Here is a 23,542-nt window from a genome sequence, read left to right as displayed (position 1 = left end):
CCTATGCTTGCAATATTTACTCTTCCTCCCACTCTTCTTCTGTGTTCTGAAATCAATTTGCTATAAATTTGTTGAGAATTTCAGTAAGTCCATTTCCCCATTTACTAGGTATACGGGATTGGGGAAGAGCCTCCCTAATCAGCGGGAGGCCAGCCTGCTAGCGCAAGCCCTGGGGCCAGAAATGGCTCGCAAACAGCCAGTGCCAGGCAGTGCCGCTAAGTCTAGTGGCCCATAGCTGTCGGCAGCCACTCGGCCATTCTTCTTTAATTCATGGATCATGTCAACGGGCTGTTTCTAAACGTTAATTAGGGTCTGTCGATGCGGCTTCTTTTCCAAGGTGGTGACACCCATTGTGCAACTGGAGAGGAAGCTGGATTGAGCATGCTGAAACCCATGCATGGCAATAATGCGAACAGTTATATAGTGAGGCTTTTATAAAATAACAAAACGAAAATGCTTCTGCCTACACCCCATATGCATAGCAGGCATAATCCAATTATAATATAAAAGATTAGGCCCAAAATCAAATAAAATTCAGCTACCCGAAGGTGGAAAGAAATAAACAGGGAAGCTACTTTAGCCACCCACAGCCGGAGTAGCGGTTCCGGGGAGAGACCCCTGATCTCCCCTTGGACGTAGCGGATAGGTATGGGCCCAAGCAATGGGAAATATGCTATAAAAAATCGGTTATGTAAAATGGGACTGGAATAGGAACAGGGGAGAACTTACCCAATTTATGCTCATAAAAAAACTGGCTGTGGTTTAGCTCTGGTTAAACCTGATTGAATTGCGAAAGATTGCTTAGCTTTCGCCTTAGAATTTAACTGTTCCAAAGCAATAGAGCGATTAGATTCAGATAGACTCTTCGTCGCTAACTTCCATGGCGTGACTGATCAACACCCCTTAGCGCACCGCTATATACCCCAGTGAAGCCGCCACGGAGCGAGCGCAAGGCGAGGAGGTCGTCATATCAACGGAGAGACCACCTGCTAGGCGCGGCGCCGGCTCGGGGGCGACGGCACACGCGACGAGAGGCTCCCTTCTAGGTTGCGGCGGGGAGCAAGATAACGTCACGCATCGTCATAGCAACGAAGAGAGCTGACGTCATACCACCTGCCAAGCACAGCGCCGGCTCTGGGGGGAGCACGGCATACGCGACGGGCGGTGAGACCTGGCGTAGTATTGCTTTCGCAATAATAAAGCTAATCCAAAGCCAATGTGTGGCCCTCGGACATGCTGCGCGCCCCATACCAAAGGAGACGTTCACCGGGGTTTGAGAGCCTCCGAGACAGGGTTACCCTACAGGGGCGACGACCAAGCAAAAAGCGCCTGCTCCGAATTCGTACCAATGATTCAAGATAACAGAGAGAGAAAAAGTACTTTATTGTACGCCCCATATCCGGCTCGCTTCGAGCCTTGAGTAAAGCTACGTTGCACCAAATGTGGCTGTTAAACTCGGCATGGTCATCGGCAATGCCTTCAATTCTTTCGGTGAAGTAGTTTTGTTAGAAACCATCTACTGTTTCCCCCACACTATGCTACTTAGTGTGGAAAGTGAGAACTGAGAACACAGGAGTTTAAAATAGCTTAGTTTAAACCTGTTAAGGCTAATCGTACACGTCGGGGGTATAGATGAGAAGGAAGATAAAAGCGCTCTCATGTTTATAGACTTTATTCGAATATACAGGTTCGATAAAACATTATCCGAGATAGCGGACAGAGATTGGAAACAAGAGTGTTAGTCAAGAGTGCTAAAATTTCTGCTCACGCAACAAGAAAGCATTCATTGCAATTGATGGCGAATGTAACACATTGGACTATTCATGTGGAAGTTACGAACTTTCATCTCTACATGTGTTGCTTGACGCCTGGTTAATGAGCTGCAGTTCTAAATTGGGGCAGAGAATTTCTCAAGCCGCATATGCACTGCTTTTGCCTTGGCTTGTTTCCGCTTATTTGCGAAGAATAGAGTATCGATGAATGAATTAATTTTACGGATTGCCCTAGATTGATGCTCTATGTATCATCAAGTTCGAAGATTTGGCGTTTGTTGTTTCTAATTATGCCGTGTAAAGTCAGTCATTCCTCGTAGGCAGAAGACTTGCTTTTAAGAGCACCACGAGCTAAATTTTTCTCCCTAGCGTCTATGTTGTTCCGACAAAAGCCCATGAACAAACTTTTTTCTAGCGCTTTAGATATTACAAATCAGCACATGATATTGCCTCGCCAAGTCGCGAAGAGAATTACTTGTATTCGAGACTATGAAATTGAACATCTATTTATGGCTACAAATATAATGTGCGCTCTAGTACCTGTATTGTTTTGCACAGAAATATTCAGTTACTCACATTCATAGCGACCGAACGCAATACAAAAAGGCAAAAAAACCAGGCCTGTATCTAAGGTGAATCGGTGTTCTGTGCCCGAGCTTTCACAGTCAGTACGCAACAGACCCTCATGGCCAAACTGTCACACATATTGATCTGGCCTTTTCAAACGTACGCCGGACAGCACCCTCAACACAGTGATCCCTTTTCCGGGAGTTACGATGTAAGACACCACACCCACACTTCGCCAGGCATCGCAGGTTGACATGGGTCCAGAAGTCACTTCCCCCTGGCATGAAAACATGCTTGCTATCCGTTCTGCATCTCCTGATAATAGAAGTCTCTGAAGCCTTTCAGGCGTTCGAAGGGACCCCCAGGAAGGCAGCGTCGAGTGGTGTCGGTCAGATGCACGTTGAACAGGAACCAAGTAAAGAGGGGACGCCTGCCTTGTGTGCTCATGATGGTCTTCGCCTGCGAGGACGCGGAGATTTAAAGTGATCTTGTGAAGGAGCGTTCACTCCCGAAAAGAGGTCTGCTTTTGTGGCATTGAGGAGAGAGGTCAATCTAGTACCAGGAATGATTTCAAAAGACGCATCCTAGAGGCTTTATAGCTTCTGGTCTAATTGACAAAACACAAGCATTGGCACGCACAAGACGGTTGATACAAAAGCGTCAAAATGGCATCTCCTTAATGCGGTGAATATCAAATCGTTGGACTGAACCATCAAGCCTTCATGAGTGCTTTGTTTCTGGTGTTTTTTCAACTGTTTGCGTTTTTCTTGTCTCATCACAGCTATTATGCGGTAGCGTGGGCCTGAGTTGTTCCTGTAGGGTTTCACTTTTCATGTTTTATTTCTTTCGCGGAGTAAGACTGCTATAGCATCTGTCTTTTGGTTTATGTCTAGAAGTCTTGATTCACCAGCCAGAGGGACTGACGTAGTACGTGTTTCGAGAAAAATAGTCAAGACTAGCGACAAAGCACTTCCTCCAGGAGTCTTCAGCACTAGGGTTTGGTATTCCCGATTTACGCACACTCACATCCTCGGAGACATGCAGATTATGCAGGCTCGTTTATCGCTAGGCAGATCCCGCATGCAACAAAAGCAAACCCACCTTATCCTTCATGAAGTCCAGGGTATCATGGGACTGTAGATATTGCCTTCCCAGCGCGCGGATCTCCGGCTGGCGGCTGAGGCCAATGACAGTCTTCTCATTGTACAGGTCAGTCGTGTCGACTTGGCACGCCTACGGTAATATAGCAAGGCGATTTGAGCTCAAACGCGTAAGCACAGAGCCCCTTTTTGTCAAGCCCTTCGAGTTGGCATGCAAGTTGCAGCACTGTTTTACACCACACTTCAGTCCTTCACCACTTCCCCCCCCTTTGTTTTCCAGACAAAAGTGACTTTGTCGCAATGTCTCAACAAACTCCTTACGCCGATCAGATACAAAATAACAGCGCGGTGGAGAGTTCAGTTACCATTCCGCCTCATGCGCGACCAAGTCCAGCTTTCACGATCAAAAATTTTGAAAATTGAAAAATTGTAAGACATTGTTATGGAAATATTTAAGGTAATGGTCCATTATCCTGATACGTAGCAAAATCTTTTTGTTTCCAGCGATCCCATCTAACAGTTACGACTGCCGTAGAAAACCAATGGCGAACGCTTTTGAAGATACCAAGAACGTGAATAGGAAAAAAATACAAGACTACCATCGGCTGATCTGCGGGTGTATTGCTTGTTATAGTGAAATCTTATATGAAAAAATTGCGTTCATAAACGGTTTCCCGCTCAAAAATACTTTTTTTTTTTCAGAATTGCTGGGTATAAAGGAGCTTCCTACTGGAGTTCATGATTATACAATCAAGGAGTAGCTCGGGGTGGCCTGGAAGGTGTTTTAATGGTCATACCTGTGAGTAGTCCGACACGGACATGACAGTGCATTCCTTGTACAGGGCGTCTAGCGCGATGCTGTGGTTGTCCTTCAGTTCATAAACCAGCACTCCCATTTGAAAGGAGAATGCCACGATGAGCCTCGGAGAACCAAAGTTCGCCATAGCAGCTGGCAGTGCCTTCTCCTGCGATTGCACGAAAGACGCGGTGAGGCTCTGCACTGGAGCTCCCACACAATTCAAAGGGCACAAAAATTTTTGGAATAAAGTAGACTAAAAGGAGGTGCTTCGAATTTTCAGCGTTTGTTTGTCGCACTGGCAGTAAAATACCTAGCCAGATGAGTCGGATTCGTAGGCCGAGCTCCCCACTTATAATGTTCGCTTCATCTCGCCCATTCGCTAGCATTCGTGCCTACTTGGCTTTGTGAGGGAGACAAATTTTTATGCTTTTTTTTCTATGGCGGCGCTTGATAGTGGAGGATTGGTCACTGATAACAACAACCGCACTAACGTAAGCTGCAAACATCCATGAATAGCGCACCATCGGACAGAGCAAAAGAAGAAAAGACGTTTAAAGCGGTTTCACTGGGCAGTCAGGTGAATGGCTGCCGTTGAAATAGAGGATGCGTTTATCATCGTTTGCGCGATGTGTACAGGCACCAAAGGAATCACTAGCGCTAGCCAAGAGCTATGTCATTGTACGGGACACAAAAAGTACCTTGTCCACGTCCTTTTGATAATACGTATTTGAAGTCAAGTGCTTGTGGCATTCGTTCTTGTCTGTCTGCGCATTGCTGCTGCTGGTAATTAGCTTCTTTATGAGACTAAACTGAACAATACCCTAACTCCTTGATATTACTCGAAACGCTACAAAGCTCCTAGTTTAGATGTGTGTGTGTTCAGGTGAGATTGTTGGGCAGATGACAGCAGCCTGAAAATTAGGTCCTAGGAGTGAAAGAGAAATAATTACAAATCTTGAGACGAACAGCCTAATCGTAGAAATAGCTTTTGAAGTGCCTCGTACTCTCACATAGAAAACGTACCTTTCCGAGGGACCCAATCGTTACACGGCACCCTTCAATATGCTAAAATGACTACAACTCATAAACAGCCGTCTGCAGGATTTAAATTATTAAACATGCGCTCTTCGCCCATTCACGTCTCATGGTCCGGACTAATGTCACTTGCTCCATTACACTACAAAACTCGATCAGTGGATTAAACGCTTTAAACAGAATGCTCCAAACTCCAGTTCTGAGAAGTGTGGTATTTTTTTTCTTCTTCTCTTTCGTCACTCGGCAGATAAAAAAAAAAACTCTTCTAACTCAGACACTCAGTTACTGGTGTCATCTTTTTGTGAGAACATCGTACGCCCCTTGGCGATGCTGAGAACATTTCAGAAAAGCGTCACAAAATGAGCCACAAGACAAACATTTTAATTCGATAACTTTAGGGGTCCAATGTCGCAGAAAAGCTGGCCTCATCGTGGTCGCTGTCGTTTCCAGTGGGCCAAAAAGATAAGATGGAAGCAAAGAATTAGTGAAATTCAGGAACTGGTGAAGGAAATTTTCGGGTTGACGCCGAATTTCTGAAGGAGGTTTCTGTAACCAAAGAAAAAAAATTGGCGGTGGTTTAGCTCTGGTTAAACCTGGAGTGACGCGATAGCTACAGCTGGCCGAGTGGAACTTTCTCAGTTGAATTGCAAAGTCAGTCTTTCGCCGCTCCGTTTCGCTTCTTCTTCGTCCCATTTGACACGGCGCATGCGCACAGCTGTGGCAGCTCGGTTTCGCCTGCGCGCCGCGCCGCCGGCAGCAGCAACTGCTCCGCACCACGTGTCTGGCCACCTGACCAACCACGTGACGAACCACGTGATCAGTCACGGCGCCGCGCCGCCGGCAGCTGCTCAGCACCAACGTGACCAACCACGTGACAGCGTGGCGGCGCAGCCACGCTGAAGGCTCGAAATCCTACCGTAATGTATATCGCCACCAAAAAATAAGCTGGAAATAAATAGGCTTAATTTGGCTTTGGGTGGGAAGCGAATCCAGGACCTCCGCATAGCGAGACGGGTACGCTTCTTACTATTCAAGAAGGTTCGTTAGTTCCAGCTGAATAAAGGCCGACTTAGTGAATGCGTTGTGGTCTTTGACATAATGAAGCGTCTCAGAGGCGTGTGTACTGATATGTAAAAAAATATTTATCAGTGTGGTAATCAGGAATTAGATCATTGTGTGAGAGCACAGTAAGCGATAAGAACGGATCCCGATAAAGCTATCGCGTTGTGCTCTTAAAGGCGAAGCTTAAACGTCCTTGAATTTTTTGTTTGTCGTTTGCCTTTTTCCGCACTCACTGTACACGAATTAATGCGCTTGCAGATATAGGCAGTCACTTGGACTCACATTCTCGGGCAGCTTAACAGAGATGCAAACAATCATGAACTTAAAGGTCTTTTCATGGCAGTTGATGTTATTGTTTTAGGGCGCACTTACCATAGTGGGTGGCAAGGCATTCGGGCTTTTAAAGGCGTTTGCAGGGAGGGTTGTGCATTCATGTCGGCTCCGGATCGATAAAACGCTGGTGATAATAACAACGACGTCGACATCGTTTCTGGGGAAATCCAAAAAAAGATAAATGAACAAATCTATCGTCAACGACACCAATGTCCGAGCGGATGATAAAGGGGAAGTTGGAAGATACAGCAAAAATAAAAAATGGTATCGAAACATGAAACTGCCAAAAACTTTCCTAGCCTTACGAGCCTCCGGGAAATCTTCTTTGACGTTACGGCCCGGAAACCCTCAATATTGAACTGTAGAAATAAGCGTTCACCAGTTGTGTTGCAAACTATAGCAAGATGGTAATCTTTAGGTTGTCAAGGTCCACAGAATGCACTTTCAAAGTTGGCATTGGAAAGCCGTACAAACTTCAGGGAAGTAAATATCAAGCTCCAAAGAACTGGTTTCTTTCACTGGTTCCCGAAACAATCACTAGTTGAATGCGGGTTATTTTATATTCAATACAATTCATTTCTGACAAATTCCGAAACAAAAATGTCTCTTACCGCCGACAAATCGCAAAAACTGCAGCTAAGATTTAGAGGGGCAGAAACCAAAGTATAAAGTGCTTTTTTATTTTACAAAAATTTCTCCGCCACTAGTGCTTGGCTCTGCATATAGCCTGCTAAAAAGCGCAGTTCAATATAAGGAGTGAAATTCGATTAAGCAACAGTCCGACTAATAACTTATATTCATTTGGCGCAGGGCAAAAAAGTAGCCTGGAAGTAGTGAAATTGCTAATAAAAAGCCAAAGAGATGTGAAAAAAAAAATCAACAACGGGTAAAAATTGGAAAATTGCTTATTTAACAACAAACTTGGAATAAATCCCTCACCGCACATTGCAATATCAAAAACCAGGAAAACCCGACATTCTCATACCCTTTCTCATGCCCCCTACTTTTCTAAGAGCAGCTTATTTCAGCACTTCTTCAGCAGACCGTCACCGACTCGGATGTTTTCCAGCTTATTGTGTACAGTCTTTTAACCTCATAAGTTGCATGTTTAGTTTTATGTGTTCTGTTACAAGTCATTTTCTGCTCCTCATAGCTTTTTTTCGCTTGCATTTTGATTTGCAATTTAACATTGCAATATTTTGTCGGTGTATCCCAGTCTAGTTGGGCCTTCATAGCCTGCAGTATGTCATAAATAAATAGCACCAGCTGCCACAAGCAATTACATACGCGACATCAATGGAATATGACGCTGTCAAAACATAAATTGCTATTTTAATGTGAATGACGACGACAAAAGATGAGCTCAGCACCTGCACTTCTGGGAGGCGGTAAATTCTACGTTTTCCTCTGGTATAAATGTGTTAAATGTCGATCACGAGGTTTTGGAGCAGCAATGGTAAAGCATTTCTGGTTTCCAGAGCCAAAATACTTCGCAGTTCAACGGGCTCCCAGGACTTTGCCGCGGAATTGAGGTTCTGAGGCGATATTAAGGCGTATCACTTTCTTGGCTCATGAGTGGCCTGGACGGAAGTTTTAGACTGAAGTTGTCCACGCGAAATCTCAATCATACGTTGTATGGTAAATAAAACAAAAATGGAAAGGTTATTAAGCAGCACTTCTTGAGCATCATATATGTAATACGCAATAAAATTAAGAACGCAGAACTAAAGATTAAAACAAAACCAAAAGGAAATAAAAATTTATAAAGAAAGCAGAAAAATAAAAATAAAAAAGAGAGCTAACGAAATAAAATAATCACAAAATAAAAAGATGAAAAACAAAAAGAAACACAAAATGGCAGAAAAAATATTGGAAAATCGAGGGAGAAAGGACGACAGGGAAAGGATTTCACATTTCTGCTCAATAACAGACTTAAGTGCAAAACTAATTTTTTAGATTCTGCTTGGCTTTGTGGGCACGATGCGGTGGCTGTGACTTCTTATCAAAAATTTAAGAGTTGCGAAAACGGGAATTTCCCATAAGCACCTGATGATACAAAAATATTGAAATTTATCTGCGCAAGGCAACCGTATTCTAATATTCTGCGCTCAGGTGGGATTGTTTCCTTCATATTAATTGCGTGCACAGTTTTATGTGCATGACATGTCCTAGCAACTGCTTCAATTGCAATGGCGCAGTACTCACGTAGCTGTATTCTCGGCCACGTAGAGGAGGTCTGTCCAGGCATTGCTTGCGTTGTAGTCGAAGTAACCAACGCCGAAAATAACTTTGTTTGTTGCTCTGTCATCACCCAACAGTTTTCGAAATTCCTTGGAACCAAAAGCCAGTTTGGTCAATAAGTGGCCATTTACTGTAGAGCTTGCGCGGCGTAGAATAATGAGATTGTTTCAGAAACAATTTGCATCACATCTCTGCAAAAAGTCTTCACAGCCGACCTAAATAGAACTTTTGAAACGTGGTTAGCGGTGATAACTCGCCGTGATGCCCTTGCATTCTCCTTTCTGAAGGCTTATGAATAATTTAATAGTAGCATTTATGCCTATACGAGAACACTAAATAAAATAATCGTAAAAGGTTCCGGTCTTATAATAGTGGAGCTATTTGCTTTTAGGTTACAAAAAATGTGACAATTAATTCTGTTTTTTTTATTACTCCCAGCTACGACCGTGTTTGTAAGCACAAAGCAGATTGCAACAACCCATAGTTCGTTAATGGAGGAACACTCCGAGCAGGTTGGAACAAAGCCCAATGCCTACTATATACAGTTATTGCGCAATTCATTAATGTCAGTGACGAAATATCACCCGGCTCATCGGAAGCGGATGCACCCCTGTCCAAATACTCTTCGCTGCATTCGAGCTCATTTCAAAGCAGCATGTATACGATAGCGTAGGAGTTTTTCGGCATCGCGCACCTTTATTGGTGCCTGATCTTATCAGCTGCATATACGTGTTTATACTTTAGCTGTAATGACGACGAACAAGAGAAAAAAACGAGCGTTGTAGTATTTGTTGTAGAGTTCTGTCTATAGCTTTTAAACCACGTATTTTATCAGGATAAACATTCATTAATTCACACAGTCATTCACCCCTGGTGACAGGCGTCCTACGTGATACCAGTGCCGCGGGGCTACGTCTGCTTACTTTGAATACTAAAGTTGCCTGCACAGTGTATTCTGCAACGAGCTCCTTGGTCTCGTAGATGTTCATGATGGCGTAGTGGTTGATCCTCGAAGTCGTCTTGGCCGTGGCCAACTGATCCCGGACATCCGTGTTGCCGAACATATCTTGCGAAACGTAGCTGGGCATTGAAAATGAAGAAACGGTGTTGGAATTTTCAGGCTATTGTTTGCAAGCACTCACATCGCGTATAAAAAACGAACCTTTCAGAGATACAGCTTGTTCTGGCTGTAGTGTTATTGCATGTGCCAGATGAATATAACTTAGTGTTATTACATGCGTAGCGTTGCATCTGAGTGTTAAGAAAAAATTAACTGACACTCAGACCAAAGTCTCATGGGACAACCGACGTCGAAGCACGAACTGGGCACCTCCTTTAGCGTTGACAGGGTGGAAGCAAAAGAAGAGTTTTTTACCTTCTGTTTTCCCACCGCCACCGAAGGTGGCCGCCTTTGAGTCACAGTGGGTGTGTCACAATGAGTCACAATGATATCGTGAACGGGCCGCCGTGTGAGTTATGTGAGTTATAGCGCCAACAATGGGTCAGCGACAGTTGTTGGGGGGGCTGGCCTCGCGACGGCACGAAGGCCATATACAATCCCAGCCATAATATTACGGAGCATGCTTCGGTGCTTGGAACTCCCGCCACACCTTACCTAGCGAAAATTAAGAAGTACTTCTTACACAGCTTAGCACACGTCACTGGCACGTTCGTTTTAAGAACAGGAGACACACTCATATCTCCTCTACAGAACACGTGAGAAAAATTTCAAACGCCGAAGCCTGCTCCTAATAGTTTGGCCGCCCCTGTACATATACACTGAGTAAAGGGAGCCTTCATTGCGGTTTAAATTTCTGGGTAACTTTTGTATCTGCCAGGATTCTATAAGTTATCGGTTACATGGATTGGACTCACTGTCTGCAACCCTGGCATGCTCAAAGTCGATGCGGTGGTCTGTGTCCTCAAAATTGTATGCTATAGCACTCTTCTGTCATTCAAAAGCCGCATTTTGAACTCTTTTGAACTGTTCATCCGAATGCGAATGTATAGGTTGTGAGAACACAGGCGGGAGATTAGGTAGGACCAAACAGCATTTCACAAAAGGCAACACATAAGAACTGAAAGGCAATAATAAGGTCAATGAAGACTGAAAGAGTAGTTCAGCTTGTGAGGCATGATAATTAGCACAGCGACTTCGAAGAAAGAACGACAAGAATTGCTGCCAGTTTATAGAGGGCATGTTCCTACCATCAAGTTTTATTCATTTATCCCTCTATGCCCCCCTTTATCTATCCGTCTGTCCTTTCTTCGATCCGTCCATCCATCGGCCTATACATTTATTCATGCATCTATTCATATATATATATATATATATATATATATATATATATATATATATATATATATATATATATATATATATATATATATATATATATATATATATATATATATCTTTCTATCCATCTCTGCATCTATCTATCTATCTATCTATGCACCTGTCTGTCTGTCTGTCTGTCTGTCTGTCTGTCTGTCTGTCTGTCTGTCTGTCTGTCTGTCTGTCTGTCTGTCTGTCTGTCTGTCTGTCTGTCTGTCTGTCTGTCTGTCTGTCTGTCTGTCTGTCTGTCTGTCTGTCTGTCTGTCTGTCTGTCTGTCTGTCTGTCTGTCTGTCTGTCTGTCTGTCTGTCTGTCTGTCTGTCTGTCTGTCTGTCTGTCTGTCTGTCTGTCTGTCTGTCCGTCCGTCCGTCCGTCCGTCCGTCCGTCCGTCCGTCCGTCCGTCCGTCCGTCCGTCCGTCCGTCCGTCCGTCCGTCCGTCCGTCCGTCCGTCCGTCCGTCTGTCTGTCTGTCTGTCTGTCTGTCTGTCTGTCTGTCTGAAGGTCTCCCTTTCAAGAACGTTCCACCACTCACACTGATAGAATTCGACAACTGATCAATCATTATGAGGGTTCGGAAACCCAGTGTTATCACCACAGTCACGCAGAACTCCTCGGCTACGCACCGGACATCGAAGGAAATTCCGCACGTCGTGTCCGTGTACAGCTTGCAGACGTCCTTGAATGCCCCGTAGCTGAACTCGTTGTCCACCGCGACGACCTTTCGGCCTTCGATGCGGACGTGCGTGTAGATCAGGATGTCGCACGTCATGTCCGGCGGAAACGAAGAATTCAGCGCCGCAATGAAGTTCACTGAGCACAGCAGCGGCGGTGGCGGGGTGGTGGTGGTCGTCGTTGTAGACTCTGTGGTCGTCCTCTTCTCCGTGGTTGTTATTACCACGGTTGGCGGGATGGTTACTGCACGCGCAGCAGGCGAAGAGGACAAGGATGAGTTGCTAAGACCGTCAGCCGCAGTAGTGACCGTGTTTCTCACTCACAAACTCATCATCATCAGCCTGGCTACGCCCACCGCAGGGCAAATGTCGCTCCCATGTCTATCGAATTAACCCTGTCCTTTGCCAGATGCGGCCACTCTATCCCTACAAACTTCTTAATCTCATTCCCCCACTTTACTTTCTGCCGCCCTTGCTACGCTTGCCTTCTCTTGGAATCCACTATGTCGCCCTTTAAGACCAGCGGTTATCTCGCCTTCGCATTACATGTCCTCCCAAACCACTTAGGTGGAGTGCAATGAATTCAACAAGAGGGGTAAGTCGGGCTGTTTGCTGCATGTTGATGGAAACGACTGTACAGTGCTAATATACGGGACAGAAGAGACATGCGTTGTGTCCAAGTGCACGCATGTGTGTCTGTTTTGAAGCCGAGGATGAGCAGTTTCGCATGGCTCCTGGAGAGCTGTGCTGCGCATGCGCGAGCAGCAGTGACGTCACGCGGCGCACAGATGGCGCGCCGGAGCCGCCGCGCGCGCGCCTCGCCGGTCTGCGCATCCTCTGGAAACCGCACCACGTGACCAACTGCGTGGCGAACCACGCGACCAGCCACGGCGCCGCGCCGCCGGCAGCTGCTCCGCACCACGTGACCGACCACGTGGTCAACCACGTGGTCGACCCCACCGTACACTCACTGAATAAAAAAAAAACCCTGCGTCGAGGCTGGGAATCGAACAGGGCCTTTGGCGTTTGGGGCGGAGACACCACCACTCCGCCACGACGGCTCAACGTTTAACCGTGAATAAAGGCGCCTTCAGTGAATGCGCGCCTTTCATATATTAACTCTTCCGAACCAGATGTCGCCGCGCTTACGCTACGCATATCCTGGCCTAACAAAGCTAGGCCATCATCAAATTTTTTTCTCTTGCGTCCCGTTTTTTAGAGCTGCTTAGTCTTTTCTATCAATCTAACAACTGTGATTTCTATCGTGCAGATTTTCGGCTGTAGAAGCAGCTTCTCCTTTAATTCTCAGTTAAGTGCAATGTGCCTTCCATGATGGCTGTGGTTAGCTAAAGAAACTAGTCGACGCACAAAGTCGGAAAATGGCAGATATCAAGAATGCTTATGAATTCGGATCCGCTGAGCATTTTCTACCCGGTTGCGCAAATTTGCGACGTGAAAATTTAAAGTCACAAAAATGAACCCAGAGCCTTTCAGACGCAGTAGCTTAATGTCGACGTCGAATGAAACCGCCGGAGTATTTAAATAAAAGTCGTGTTCACTGTACGAATGCAGCCTGATTATGTGCAATCTGCTTGCACATTCGAATGCAATCCGACTGCTTGTAGCAGAGCCCTACAGTCTATGTTGGCCATGCGATATTCATTCAAGCAGAAATGGCATAGCTCGAAAGACAATGTGAGCAACTGTAAAATAAAAGTAAAAGTAACCGAAAGACACACCGCACGTAACTATCCTAACCATGGAACACTGCACATAGAGGGTATGAAAACAGTTCAAGGTATAGTCTAAAATCAGGAACAGGAGTATTATGACAAACTTTGACAGTCACTGGAAGAATATTGATTCAAATCAGATTGCTGTGGATTGTCATTTCTTGGGTAGGCCATTAGAAAATAGAATAAAGTATCAGCAAGGGGGTGTAACTAGCTCTTTAGAAAATGCTTTAGTGTAATAAGCAGTGCATCTGTTCGCGGTGTAATGTTAATCATAAGCAACATTTCGACTGCTCCAGCGCTCTATTTTGAACAATTAAAAGTGTCATTTCTAGTGTATAATGCGTCCTGTTGTGTAATTTTAAACAATTTTTTTGTTACTCTCATGTTATTCGAAACCCGCTGTTATTAATGCAATGATCTCAACTACCTCTGTTCACATACTGCTGCACCGCTACATTATGAGCTTTGTTGTACTTTGTGTTGTGCCCTTCCTGAGATGATCCCGATTGGGACTCCCTGCATTTCTCACCAAACAAATAAAAAATTGGAGGGGAGCCTTTAGAGTACGGCGCGATAGCGTAGTCGGCTAATTCCCATATATGACAAGGCCATTTTCTAATTCACATTCATAAATCCCTGGAAGCCCTCATACCCCTCCTGGCGCAGTGGTGCAGCAGTTAAGTGATGCGCCACTGCTCTGCGATGGGAGGTGCGCCCAGCGGTTGGCCTTTTGTGTGGCCCAAATTGCTCTTCCCGAGCAGCCAATCATTAATTTAACTTTTACCTGCCACCGTGCGCAGTCTACCTGCTATCATATCTGGTGGGATGTTTGTAATAAATCCGCAAGGTCACGTGACCCAGGTGGCGCGCTTGTCTTCTAGGCTGCTCTCTGGCGACCACCTGCCAGATCCATGCTCGTGACTTTTCGCTCACAAAGACGACACAGGCCTTTCTGGGGAACAGGGCCTGTAACGCTATCGCGTTAATAACTGCGCTGTTCAAGGTAGCCCATACGACGGTTTGTCGTGTTCCTTCAGGTCAACTCACTCGGTTGTATCGGTGTAAGCACGGGCCCCGGTGGCGTAACCCTGTCAGTGTATGGAGGAACAACTGGTCCCGGAGGCGTCACCGGAGGGTGAGGAGGAGCAGGCGGGGGAGAAGGGGGCAGCGTAGGGACGGAAATGTCTTGACCACCATCGCCGCCTGGAACGTCCTGATGATCCCGGGCGTAATGTGAAGATGCCATATTATTAGTATTTATACGTGGCAAGGAATCAATAACTGGCAAGCCATAGCGGCGTGCACTGGGCTGTCTTCTACCAAATAAGTTCTTAGAGCCTGCACAGAAATCTCAGCACAAACGATTTATACAAACAATATGTGCCACTCATGTGCGCCGCTGCACAAAGCTAACGACCACGGCAGTTCTGGCTTTTACGTGAGCCTGAGGAAGTGGACGCAAGACCTTTTCTAAAGAGCATATTTGGCTTCAGTTCCTGTAGACAGAACTGATGACTTTACCAACAATACCATTTGTTGGGCGAGTTGGTGCTTACGATGATTCATAACAGCGCGACAGACGGGACAGAGAAGAGAGGACACAACACAGAGCGCTCTGTGTTGTTTCCTCTCTTCTTTGTCCTGTCTGTCGCGCTGTTATGAATAATTGACGACTTTAACAAAAAATTTTTTGCTCGTACCAGAATTTTTTTATAATATTGTACTCGCAAGCAAGGCCCTTTTACACAAACACAGTTGTCCTACCAAAAAAAATCACTCGTAATATTGATCCGTCGCTTCAAGCAGAACCGCACTTAGAAACACATTTCAAACACAAACACGCACACTCACAAAAAGATATGCATCTGATTGAATATCGTCATGCTCATTCGGAGGGCGACAGCTACGAGGCCGAGATCTTAAAAAGAGCGTATATACTAGTGACGGCAAGGAATCAAAACTTTTCAGTCGAGTCACTACTCTCGTCCGCCCTCTCCCCTCTTCAAAAGCCATTTTTTTACATATTATACATTTTAACAATTATATTAATCTCATTGTCTTCTTTTTATCACTGGGGAAGCCACACAAACCAGTATTTTCCCAGTACTCGGGCATGCTTGCAGTTCAGGCTGTGTATTCATGCCGCGGCACAGTAGTCAACACAGGAATAAGTGGGAAAACGTGTTGCATACCGTGGGTTTTTCCGGCACCACCATTGACGAACCACCGGAGCCTTGATCGCGGTCTCGTCCTTCGGCAGGGTCAGTCTCTGCCAAATATGTCGAAACACATCTCGCCCATGACGCATCTTTCGTTTCGCTAAGGTAATCGAAATAGAAAGCGCTCTCAGCTGTAAACCGTGTCTCTGGGCCAAAAGTTCACTAAGCACTACTCATGGCGACTGAACCACACAGGAAACAAGTATCACGAAGACTGATTTAGGTTTTGGGAAGCTAATTTATAGAGACCGAGGTTTATGATAGGAGTTCAGTGAATAATTTAGTAGTCTAGCAATACGACCGTCTCAAACTATCCAATGTAAACACATGCGCTCAGAGCACTGACTAAAAATTGATGTTTTATGTAATTACGGCAATGGAATGGGGCATATATATTCACACATTAAATTAGTGTAATCCCATAACCTATTTGCGAAGCCAGTGAGAATCTGACTTCACATTCCTTGCACTTCTTTGACACCTGTTTGGATATTCATACCCAGCAATTCTGGGCGAAAACGTTTTTGAATGAGAAACCATTTATGAACGCAATTTTTTTCGTATAATGCGAGATTTCACCGCTACAACCAACATTACTGCAGATCATCCGACTGCAGTCCTGAATTTTTTTTCTGTTAACGTTTTTGCTGTCGTCAAAAGTGTTTCTCATTGGTTTTCTATGGCAGTCTTAACTGTTCGATGCGCACGATTGAAACACTCTAAAAGAAAAATTTTGTTGCATATCAGAAGAATGGGCCTTCAATATTGCCATAAAAGTACATTACAATTTTCTCATTTTCAAAATTTCTGTCCGAATTTGATGGACATGTAGTTTCCTTGGAGTTCTAACGCTAACGTGAACAATTACCGGAGCCTTGTCTAACAGTGGAAGACGAAACATCTCATGCATTTGCCTTGCACCATACTCATGCCGGGCCATGCTTGGCTCCTACTCCTATAGTCATGAGCTTCTACAGCTCGCTGAAGCAGACGAATGAGGAGATGATGTATGCTGCGTATAGTTATGGCGTTGTCTATTATAGAGTCCCTCGTGCGTGTTGTAGAAAATATCTCAAAGGAACCTTTCTGCGCATTTCACTTATGAAACAGTTAACAAACATGACAGAATTCTCTGAAGCCCCGGAAGTATCACGTGCGGGTCTCTGAACTTCCTACCAACAAACGGACTAGAAATATTAGGACACCTTTGTTGTGTGGTCATTACTACCTTTTCAACTCGATTTCTTTCACTTTCACAATAAGAAGGGTGGAAATTGGTCACAGGAGCACAGGCAACGAAAAACTTCGCTCCTTTTATAACATTGAGCATAAACAGACGAACCAGTTGAACCTGCAGGTAGCTACGTAATAACAGCGGCAAGAAAAATGTTTGTACTGTGTCGATAGAAGGTATAACAGTCTTATTGCGTCGAAAGGAAGATTCGTTGCCTTGCGATCATAAGTCTTTCCTGCTCTCTCTGCCGCCACCTAATCGAAGTATGTCTCCTAATCTCGTATCCCCACCCATCACGGTTATGAATAACTTCTCTTCGCTTTCATTCTCTTAAGCGAGCACTAGTTTACTGCAGTGCGCATGATGTGTCCCGACCAAGTCCAATTCCTTCTCAAACTTCCCATATACAATTTACCCCAGTTATTTTATTTATAAATTTGTAGCACGTGGCGTGATCACGTAATCCAGAAGCAACGTGAGTTGCGTGAGGTGTTTCTCGTAACAAATTGCCATTGACTTAAACGTCCGTTGAAATGCTGATGTGCAAGTCACCTAAACGGCAGATAATACTGCCCCGTGTATCAGAAGAATTGCTCTCGTAAACGCACAAGTCGTATGAGTATCGCAAAACACGGTCCTTTCTGTCACCTTAGCTTTATTCATTGCACGTTCACCAGAATTCAGAACGCTTTTCCCACATCTGTCACCCTTTTGTTACGCTTCTCTCAACAACAAAAAGGTTACAAAGCTGGGCGAATCTGTGCTCGCGACAGAAAATTGGTTCGCACTTTGTTTTAGTTTCGTTAGAAAACGCACCTTGTATCGTGTAAAAGATCACGCCGACGACGATCATGAAGAGCGCGAGAAGTAGTGCGCAGCCGAACAGGATGGCCCAGGACTTTCTTTCATCGCTGGAAAGAGAGAGAAGAAATAGCACGTGCATTTTGGCGTGTTTTATTTCTGGCAGAAGCACAAATACGCGCGGCTCACTGTGTAAGCCATATGCAGCTAAAACACGTTTGAGGTCGCTGCGGTAACCCGCACTGAAGGAATGCGGAAGATTTGACACCTCCTCTTTGTTTTGTTTTGTTTTTTTGCGTCTGTTTGCCTGTGCTTCACCCGTCGCCTCTCTTTGCTTCACTTGTACCTTCTCACATTTACTCGATTAAGCACTGATGTAAATTCATACAATTTTTCAATCGCCACAACTAATTTTCGTACTTAATCAGCTCCATCAACTGCCCATTTTGAGTTTCCAAACTTGGCGCCACGCTTCGTTTTCAAATTTGACTCCACGCGTTGGCTCCGTCCACACTTCCGGTTTTTCAAATTTGGCGCCGCACGTTGCCCTAGGTCCGCCCACTTTTTAGACATTTTTGACTCTAATTAATTAGCTAATGAACTTATCAACATAATTCTTTGTTGCGACATCTACCTCACATCATCCTCTTTCGATTATAACCATTCGTTTGGCGCTACCTCTTCTAACTTCCTCACAAATTCTGCGGACACGTTTTTCAGACATGATGTTGTCGACATATCCTAGTAATGCGTTCGGATTAAAAAATTAAAAAAGCAAGTATTTGTTTCAGCAATGCCTCATAATCTGTGAATATAGCAGAATGTTTCTATTTCTTCAAAAAGCACATCTTGCGTCAGTGTTTGGAAGGACGGATACTTATTTATTTATTTATTTATTTATTTATTTATTTATTTATTTATTTATTTATTCCTCAAAGGTCCCTTTCGGGACATTACATGTGCCTTTTTGTCGCTGTTTTGATCTTGCGTTATGGGCAGTATAAATGTCCGAACTAGCGGAAGTGTTAGGAGCAGTTAGAGATGCTTCTATTCTTTAGACTATTTTTACAAAGCACAGGCGCACTCAAAGAGGAAATGCTAATAATTTGAAGAAATGGATTGAAAGATGTTGACAACGAGGTCCCGCATGCCGCTTATGTCTTGCCATATCACTATTGCAAAAGTCCATTTACAGATCTATATAATATTGCTCTTATAAGTTTTTACTAAACTCCTACGTCTGATAAGGCTGTCATGATGAAGCAAGATGCAGTACTTACAAACCGGCTGTAATAAAATGACAAAAAGATCTTTGACACTTCATGCGCGGCATGAACCGATCGCCAATAACAGTAACAGCAGACTCAAATCAAACCGAAGGAAGCACTGATTCAAATCTCTTCTTTGCTAAGTTCGCCTAAACGGCTCGTTGTGCCTGTATGGCTAGGCACCGCGCAGAACAGTGGACATCTGATATGGCACGTCTGGAAAAAATACCTATATATAGCACTGTATTTAGTAAAAGCGGAGAACCGTGGTATCACCTAAAGAAGAACGTAGCGCTGGTCTGCTGGTTTTAGCAACTCCCCCATATCCGGGAGGTGTGTGGTTCGATCCCCAGTGCAGCGCCGTGTACCATCAGGAGATTAAATGCTAGAAGTTTTCTCCTGGCTTGGTGGTCCGACCTTTGGGGAGAAAATACGTGCAAATTGGTCTTGACACAACCTTGGGGTGTCGAAAAATACTCTTCGCCATGGCGCTCTTTCCTCAAGCTGCCCTCACCTCATTAAAATGTATCATTATCATCAAGACACGGAGAATAGAAACGTATTTTTGTCCCCCATTCGAACGGCTCTGCACGCCATTTTCAAGACAGAAGTGAAAATGTAAGGAAGAAGCCTTGGCCCTGCACTGAAGGTAGCTGGTATGATGACGATGACGCCTGCGTTTAGCTCGAAACTATGTGGCATCGAACTGACATTAACCGACACGTTCAGTATCTTTTTAGTTTTTCTCCTGACCGACCGCTTCCGTCTCCTAACTGCAATTTTATCTGAAACTGTAAATGGGCCCTTAGAAAAATTGTCAGTGGCTTAACTTGGCTAACCGTGGAATTCAACGAAAAGCAAGCACGCTTGCTAACAGTCTCATGCTCGTCCATGGCAGCTCCCCTACACGGTCGCGACAACCGTTCTATATATACCCGCACGACCGCGTGGATATGACGTGGTATCACATGGTCTTACGACCCCCCATCAGATGTCGTCACATGGCTTCACATCACTCCCATTAGATGTTGCTAAGGTCAAAGCTCAACCCAAAGGTCACCCAATGACAGAGGTTGAATGCCAATGGTCAATCTTCGTCATTGGGTGACCTTTGGGTTGAGCTTTGAATGTCAAAGGTCAACGGTCAACTAAAGGTGAAGGTCACCGTCAAGGGTAAGACACCATAACTGTACCACATGTGGTCATTCACGGCTAACGTGTTTGGGCTTAAGGTCATTCAAGGTCATTCTCCGGCCCACGCCTTGCTTAGTAAAGCTTTTTGCTTCAAATCCGTGTCACCTATCCTAAAAATGAAACATTTGCGCTGCCCGGCCTCCTTGTTTTGACAGAAATTAGGTCTGCGCTGGAGAATAACGTTAACCGCGTTTCCTGCAATATTCTGCTCTCTGTTGCAGTCCAGAAGACGGGATCGAGAACAGCTCCTCCAAGAATGACTTGGAAGACTTATCACTCGTGTTGCTTGTTGCAGTCGTAACAGGGTGTAAAAGCACAGCGTTTCCAAGCTGCTGCTTACGAGGTACGTGCAGGACATGTCTTCAACCAACCGCTGCCGCCCTGCTTCTGCTCTTTGCAGCGGTCGCGCCGGTATAGTGAAATGAAGTCTGCTATGCACCAACAGATCCCATCTACAGTCTTGGCTCTCTTAACCGAGAGGCAGACTTCTGTGCCCCGATGTCAGCACTCAGGAATTATTTCAAAGGTGCGCGAGGCATCTACATGAGCAAACATTTCCAACAAATAGAGAAAACATCCAAAGATAAACTTTGGCAATTCATGGACAGTAATTCGACGGAGCGTTAACGGCAGCAGTGAGGGAATCACGGTACACAGTGCTGAATTCTCAATGAAGAGGGCTTTGAAATCAGCTACTGAAGTAATAATAATAGCGCGACAGTCAGTAAAGAAAGAGCCAGGGAACTAAGTCACCCTGGGAGAATGCAATGCGTAATGAAAATAAAACTATGCTACAGGAAACAACTAAGAATCTAATTAAGCGGCCCTGGTAGTGAAGTAAACTCACGCAAGACCAGTGACATTCAAGAGTGTTTGATTTACCTCCGCTCGTGAAACCTGTGCCTGTCAGGATTGCTGGAAGAGAGAAGATCAGTGCAACGTAAGTCCAACGCTGTGAGCCCTACCAATCCGAGCTATTACCCCCCCCCCCTCTCTCTGCTCACGTACTGGACGGCGCGTCTGTGTCAAGGTCGTCCTCAGGAACCAGGTTGTCCTCATCACCTGCAAAAGGATTTAAGGAGAAGCCAGCAGCCCGCATGTCACCCATCGCGGCAATTTTTTTGTCTTCCCGTTCACAAGTCTCTTGAAAGGTACCCGAATTTCGCATAACTATAAGAACACTTTCTCTGTGAATGCACACGACGCCAGCAGCACAGGTAATTGGCTCAATATTGGAAATGCATTGGCATAGGCCGGTCCTATAAAGCACCAGAATAAAACCATCTATTTCTAATCTAATACTGGGCACTGCTTGGGGATGGCAGATCCACAACGTATATCCATCCTGTTACACAAGGCCAAGAAAAATTGTTGTCCTTGATTTTTTATGATTCTCTAAGTTTTTTCTAAAGTAGAACACACCCTCAACAGTTTTTTTTTTTTACGTAAGAAACGACGGCAGCGCACAGAGAAAACGGTTACCTCTCACAGCAGCCTCTACAATGTTTAACATTGTTGACGGTGCTTCACAGCCTCCCTAGTTCAGTTCGGTGACACCTTTAAATTGAGCGCTGCCGAAGGAGAACGTGCATTCCTATCCCGATGAAAATATAGGGACACTGAGAGTATTGCCGGTTCCAAACCCTTCATTTGACGGCCTACATTCATGACCACTACGTAAAATACAGATGAGCATTTACTGCAATAGACAAAGAGATTGCAGCCACCCTGTTCTCGCAGCAGTAGCAAAGCGCAATAAGGCTAATAAAAATGCTCGCCCCTTAAAGCCAGCCCCACTATATGTCAAATAGCACATAATACTTAAATCAGTAGAAAAGCTTCTAGAATAAAGTAAATTTCAATCACTTTACGTGCTAAAAGGGGTCTACACCTAAAGTGAAACAGATGGTTCTAATTTCTTGGAAGCTTGGCCCAGTGCGCTCCTATGCTTCAACCTTCAAAAGATATTAATGACGAATCAAGCGATTCTGGAAAACTATATTTGTCAAAAATAAATCTGAACATCTGGTCGAAGAGTCTTACACCCCTAGCACGATGTAAACACTGATGATCATTGCACTTGCTGGTACAAAGACCTATTTGGAGTCGCATCGACCAGTCGGCCAATGACAACAGGCGTAGCGCAGCCCGATGCGCCGCGGCACTTGGCATCGAGAAAGAGCTTTGAAAAGGTTCCACCTACGCCTTTGTCGATCGCTCAGGGGCTGTAAGTAAGCTATATGAGTCATATTTTCGATATTTCCGCGCTTTTTTTGAACTTGTTCCAAAGCGGAGTTAAAACTGGCAGCAGGCACATGAACAAGACAAGACTATATAAAACCAGCAGGTAAATATGCATTTCTGATCGTAGTGCGACAGCACAAGCCTGGTCAGCGAAGGGAAGACTATTGGCATAGGTGAGAAGTGCTCTCATCACAGCAAACCTCTCGCAGGTCTCGAAACATAGGCATACGCACAGACTACTGAAAGCAGAGGAAGCGTGCATATGAGTGACAGCGCAGCAGTTGAAAGAAAGTGAAGAACGCTGTCAGTCTGGCGCGCGTCTTGTTCGTTCATGGCAAAATTGGTTACTCTGCTTTTTGCAAGGGTTGAAGCCGTAGAGGAACAACACAGCGGACGATATTTCGGAAAGCTTACCCATTGCTGATACTTGTACAAGCAGGACACCACTTTAAGCACTGAAGAAATGGGGGAGGTGGCCTTCGTCGGGGAGACACGAAACAGCCGTCCGTCACCTTTGAACTTCGTTCTTCTTAGTTCGTGCCGCGTGAAGGGCGCGTCTTAGGCGTAGAGATCTTCTGCGTCTTCTTACTGTGGCATTAGCTGCCAACAACCCATGCTATTAGGATGGTTCAAGGTACAAAAGAAATCAGACTTCTAGAGGATAATCATTGGGAAAAAGATATCAGAATAACTTACATAAAGGTCTATGGTCGTTTATCCATGGGGGTTTAAAGTCCCAAAGCGACTCGGGCTATGAGGAATGCCGTAGTGGAGGGCTCCGGAAATTTCGACTACCTAGGGTTCTTTAACGTGCACTGACATCGCACAGTGCACGGGCCTCTAGCGTTCCGCCTCCATCGAAATTCGACCGCCGCGGCCGGGATCCAACCCGCGTCTTTCGGGCCAGCAGTCGAGCGCAATAACCACTCA

The 23,542-nt window shown here is 45.0% G+C and overlaps 1 protein-coding gene and 1 long non-coding RNA gene across 2 annotated transcripts; both read right to left on the bottom strand.

Annotated features, from left to right (window-relative positions):
* Positions 1–2,388: 2,388 nt before the first annotated feature.
* On the bottom strand, positions 2,389–18,048 carry LOC144134427 (uncharacterized). Its single transcript, XM_077667343.1, has 10 exons — positions 17,922–18,048; positions 15,845–15,921; positions 14,700–14,865; positions 11,869–12,160; positions 9,833–9,989; positions 8,874–8,998; positions 6,708–6,825; positions 4,237–4,404; positions 3,441–3,572; positions 2,389–2,798 (listed from the first exon to the last, which is right to left on the bottom strand). The coding sequence occupies exons 1-10, from the start codon at positions 18,046–18,048 to the stop codon at positions 2,637–2,639; spliced, it is 1,524 nt and encodes a 507-aa protein (XP_077523469.1). The 3' UTR covers positions 2,389–2,636.
* A 3,201-nt stretch (positions 18,049–21,249) lies between these two features.
* Positions 21,250–23,085, bottom strand: LOC144135370 (uncharacterized). The gene is made up of 3 exons (XR_013315482.1): positions 23,027–23,085; positions 21,377–21,430; positions 21,250–21,283 (listed from the first exon to the last, which is right to left on the bottom strand). It is a non-coding gene; the product is annotated as an uncharacterized LOC144135370 (long non-coding RNA).
* Between the last annotated feature and the right edge of the window lie 457 nt (positions 23,086–23,542).

Source organism: Amblyomma americanum, chromosome 5 (genome assembly GCF_052857255.1).
Source record: "Amblyomma americanum isolate KBUSLIRL-KWMA chromosome 5, ASM5285725v1, whole genome shotgun sequence".
Lineage (NCBI taxonomy): Eukaryota > Metazoa > Arthropoda > Arachnida > Ixodida > Ixodidae > Amblyomma > Amblyomma americanum.
The sequence above is the reverse complement of the archived record's forward strand: the minus strand, read 5'-3'. Positions and strand labels throughout refer to the sequence as shown.

Coding starts and splice junctions, on each gene's coding strand:
- LOC144134427 (XM_077667343.1), bottom strand. CDS start 18,048: ATGCACGTGCTATTTCTTCTCTCTCTTTCCAGCGATGAAAGAAAGTCC. Junction 4,405..6,707: donor ATGCCTTGCCACCCACTATG/GTAAGTGCGCCC, acceptor GTGCAATCGCAG/GAGAAGGCACTGCCAGCTGC. Junction 2,799..3,440: donor TGGACTTCATGAAGGATAAG/GTGGGTTTGCTT, acceptor GCGTCCTCGCAG/GCGAAGACCATCATGAGCAC.